This window comes from Odocoileus virginianus, chromosome 16 (assembly GCF_023699985.2).
Source record: "Odocoileus virginianus isolate 20LAN1187 ecotype Illinois chromosome 16, Ovbor_1.2, whole genome shotgun sequence".
NCBI lineage: Eukaryota > Metazoa > Chordata > Mammalia > Artiodactyla > Cervidae > Odocoileus > Odocoileus virginianus.
Genome location: NC_069689.1, coordinates 23,045,820 through 23,049,942, shown reverse-complemented (window position 1 = coordinate 23,049,942; position 4,123 = coordinate 23,045,820). Strand labels below are relative to the sequence as shown.

Here is a 4,123-nt window from a genome sequence, read left to right as displayed (position 1 = left end):
TGTATAAGGCCCGATTCTCGGGGGAGACTTTCTCCCTCTGGGCCATCCCTTTCCTCGAGTCTCTCTTAGGGCACTCGTTTTTCCAGTGCCCCAGTTCCTTGCAGTAAGCACATTGATCTTTCTTTAAGGTCTGTCTTTCTAGCTTCTCTTTCTTTCCCGCTTGTCGGCCCCGAAGCTCCCTCGCTCCTGATCCGGTTCTTATCCCCGCAAAAAGAATCTTGGCTAGCTCCTTCTGGTTCTTCTGGTTCTCCCTCGTCCTATACTCCCTATCTTCTTTCCTGATCTTTTCTGCTAGTTCTCTCTCCTCCCGTCTAATCCGTTCCTCCCTTTCCTCTGCAGTCTCTCTGTTATTGAACACTTTCTCAGCTGCTTTCAATAAGTCCTGTATTGTCTGCTCTCCTAGCCCCTCTATTTTCTGCAATTTCTTTCTGATGTCTGGAGCTGCCTGGTTTACAAATGCTAGTATCACGGCGGCGCGTGATTCGTCAGCCTGGGGGTCCATGGGTGTGTATTGTCTAAAAGCTTCCATTAGCCTCTCTAAGAAGGCTGCCGGACTTTCAGTGGGCTCTTACCTCACCAGATTTACCTTTGCCAAATTTGTTGGCTTCCTTGCTGCAGCCCTCAGGCCAGCCATCAGAGTCTGGCGGTACACTCAGAGACGCTCCCTACCTTCCACTCGCTCGAAATCCCAGTTAGGTCGCAGCAAGGGAAACCCCTCGTCCACGAGATGAGGCTGAGCAGTAGGTCTCCCGTCGACCCCGGGGACTCGTTTTCGTGCCTCTGCCAGGATTCGCTCCCGTTCCTCCGTGGTGAAGAGTACCTGTAACAACTGTTGGCCATCATCCCAGGTGGGGTTATGAGTGAACAGAATAGAGTCTAAGAGGTCAATGAGGCCCTGGGGCTTCTCCGAGAAGGGGGGGTTTTGTGTTTTCCAATTGTATAGGTCACTCGTGGAGAAGGGCCAGCACTGATAAGTCCGTTCTCCGCCCGGGTTAGCTGGTCCCACCCGGACGGGGAGTGCCTGAACGGTGGATGACGGTAACTCTGGGTCCCCAGGGTCTTGCATACTCCTATCTCCCCTAGTCCTTCCCCGGGTCCCCAGTGCCGGTCCTCCCTCGTGGTCGCCCCTTGTTGCCCTTCCTGATCCTTCCCATCCACCCGGGGGTTCTGAGGGGGGCACGTAAGGGGGGGGTCTTGCTTCTGTTTCTAAGTCTATTAGGTTTGGGCAAGAGGAATCCTGAAAGACCGGTTTTGAGCTCTCTTTCTTCTTAGTTTCTTCCGAAGTGAGTTCCATCACCAGGACCTGTGGATTAGAAGTTCTGTGGACGAAAGGTTTTAACCAGTTAGGTGGGTTTTCTACCAGATCTTGCCAGACCACGATATAAGGGACCTGGTCTGGATGGCCCCAGGGGTCTGGTGCCATTATCTTTTCTTTCACTGCCTGTATTATGGAGGGCTGAAACGTACCCTCCGGGGGCCATCCGACCTGGAGGGTAGGCCATTCTGCAGAACAAAAAGTTATTAATTTACTTTTCTTGACTGACAGAGACAAGTTATGAGCCCTGGCTCTCACATCCGGAAAATGATCAGTCATGAAAGAGAGTGGAGTAGATTCTCCCTGACCCATAGTTAAGGAACAAGTGGTATGGAAGAAAGGGAGAGAGAAGTCAATGAGAACAACCACCAAAAATCCTATCAGGAGTGGTGGCGGCCAAGAGGTTGGGCTTATGGTATGCTTTTGGAACTGTTTATGTGCCTGCGTCGTTGCACGGAAGTTTTCTTGCTGGGGGCGGGCACCCTAGGGGTTTCTGGCCCGTTCCGTGACCCCCTTATCCTTTCACGGGAGTCTTCAAGTGGCAGGCGCCCTAGCGGCTCTTAAGTGCCTGACCCGTGCCCACACCAAGAATTTTAGGCCACGTTCTCAGTTTGAGATATTAAGGGGGAGCTTCACCCGGTCGGGCTCTAGTTACTTAGGCTCACTTTTGTTGGGCCTTCAGAGTCCACCAGAGTGTAGCCCTGGCCAGGACCCATCAATTGCCCCCACAATTGTTCGCCCGTTCACTGAAGCTCCCAAAGAGATTAGGAAATTGAGACCAGATCAGACAAAACGAAATAGCAAATGATACACCAAAAGAAGACAAGAAGCGAGACAATGCCGGCACTCACACAAACACGGAGCGGCGTAGACAAACACACGGACAGACAATTGTCGGCCGACAACCAAATGCTAGGTCTCTGGGGGGGTGCACTCCCCCGTAACAGACTCAACTTACCAAACAGTGTCCACTGGTCAACTGCCGCGGGATCAGGGGACGAAAGACCCCTTTCTCCGCAGAGCCGGTCGCCCTCCAGCGTTTTCGCTGGCCTGGGTCTCACACCGGCAGGAACGTTCCCTTAGTCCTGCACCAGTTACCTCCCTGCTCTCCTAGCAGGCCCCGGTTTCACACTGGATTTCCCTGACCTGACTGGGTACCGGTACCGTTTGGATTCTTCCTTCTGTCTCGGGAGGTTTCTCTCCTCGCCAAGGGATCCCGGACGAGCCCCCAAATGTTATGCCCGATGTCCGAATCCCCGAGCGGGAAGAGAGAAAGCTACCAAGAGACAATGCAAAACGCAAGAAGGAAGTTTATTGCTAGCTCGAGCTAGGGCCCCCGCTGTGTCCAACGCAGTGACAGGCTGAGAGCCCCGAGCCCGGTTTTTCTACCCATATTTATAGGCCATCCAATTTCAAACATAAGCAGGGGTCAATTAGCGAAGCGGATTGGTTACATGTTCGCGCGCGCGGGACTTTTCCGAAAACAAGTTCTGATTGGCTGTATCTGGGTGGCCTGATAATCGTCCTAGTTGCCAGAGGAGGGTCTTTCCCTTCCCGCCTCTGTCTCCTATCATGGCGTTATGTTTGCTCTTCCTACATTCCGTTTGTTCTTCCTACAATTATCACTCTTGTAAACTGACAGTTCTTGATGCTTTGATGAATTTCAGTAGGAGTTCACTGCACATTTAAATGTACTGATAAATATGTTTTCTATTTTTTTCACTACATAAGACCAAGGGATTTCCAGCATCTCATCCTCATTTAGTGAGAGATAACTCTGAGTTAAAAGTGGGGGAAGACCCAGAGGGATCGGGTGGAGAGGGAGGTGGGAGGGGGGATCGGGATGGGGAATACATGTATATCCATGGCTGATTCATGTCAATGTATGACAAAAACCACTACAATATTGTAAAGTAATTAGCCTCCAACTAATAAAAAATTAAAAAATAAAAAAAGTATAGTTAACAAAATCTAGAAACAGTTGCTTTATTTCCAGTTGGAATATGAAGTTCTCAATGTACTCTTTAACAAAATCAGCTTTACTAACATTATGTTTCTTTCACATTGATCAAACACTCTCAGAATCCATATGCACAAATGTCATTCATAGATTTCTTCCAATATAGATTAACAAAGCTTTGCAATCCTTTTATTTTTTTCTTCTAGGTTAACTTTATAATTGGCCCCTGGGGAGTGCTAGATTCTCAGTCTCATTACAGATTTGGATAAAATTATAAAATTAGAGTTACTAGAGGCATGCATGAGGAGGTTTGATTGCTCTAGGGGTTGTGTGAAGAGTGTTCAAGCAATGCAAGAATAGTCTCATGGATCCTGGGGAGATAAGTCTGCTTCTGCTGACAAAGGAGGTGTGGTTAGTGGGGTTTTGGAGTACTCCAGCAGTCTAATTACACAGCACCACCACCCCGCCGCCCCCCACCATGTGGCCATTTCTGTTTTAATGTTCATACTCTTTTATATACTTTATTAATAACCTGAGTTTAACATGATATAATGATTCCTATAAATAATAATGCCTAAACTTCATTGAGTAAGTACTGCTTCAGACACTATTTTGAGCATGTCATATGTATTAACTTATTTACCCTTCACAACATTTTAAAGAAGTAAATATTATTCGAATGAGAAAACTGGAGCACAGTGATGTTTTATTGCCCAAAGATAAAAAGTGAGAAAACAGCAGAGCCAGAACTTAAAACAAAATAGGCTTTATATTTAACCTTTATATTGAAGCTCAGAGTTTATCAGGCATTGCAATTCATAAGCCCGCGGGGTCTTATTTTAATTTAT

General features: G+C 47.9%; 1 protein-coding gene across 2 annotated transcripts; it reads right to left on the bottom strand.

The window, feature by feature from the left end:
• Nucleotides 1–334: 334 nt before the first annotated feature.
• Nucleotides 335–2,668, bottom strand: LOC139038713 (uncharacterized). 2 transcript variants are annotated; one of them, XM_070477999.1, is made up of 2 exons: nt 2,274–2,668; nt 335–1,319 (listed from the first exon to the last, which is right to left on the bottom strand). In XM_070477999.1, the coding sequence occupies exon 2, from the start codon at nt 1,292–1,294 to the stop codon at nt 653–655; it is 642 nt and encodes a 213-aa protein (XP_070334100.1). In that variant the 5' UTR covers nt 1,295–1,319; nt 2,274–2,668; the 3' UTR covers nt 335–652. The 2 variants fall into 2 exon arrangements, with proteins under 2 accessions (XP_070334100.1, XP_070334101.1); XM_070478000.1 differs by having other exon boundaries at nt 335–1,303.
• Between the last annotated feature and the right edge of the window lie 1,455 nt (nt 2,669–4,123).

What these genes read in the sequence shown, in the direction of transcription:
- LOC139038713 (XM_070477999.1), bottom strand. Translation starts at nt 1,294, where the DNA reads ATGGAACTCACTTCGGAAGAAACTAAGAAGAAAGAGAGCTCAAAACCG.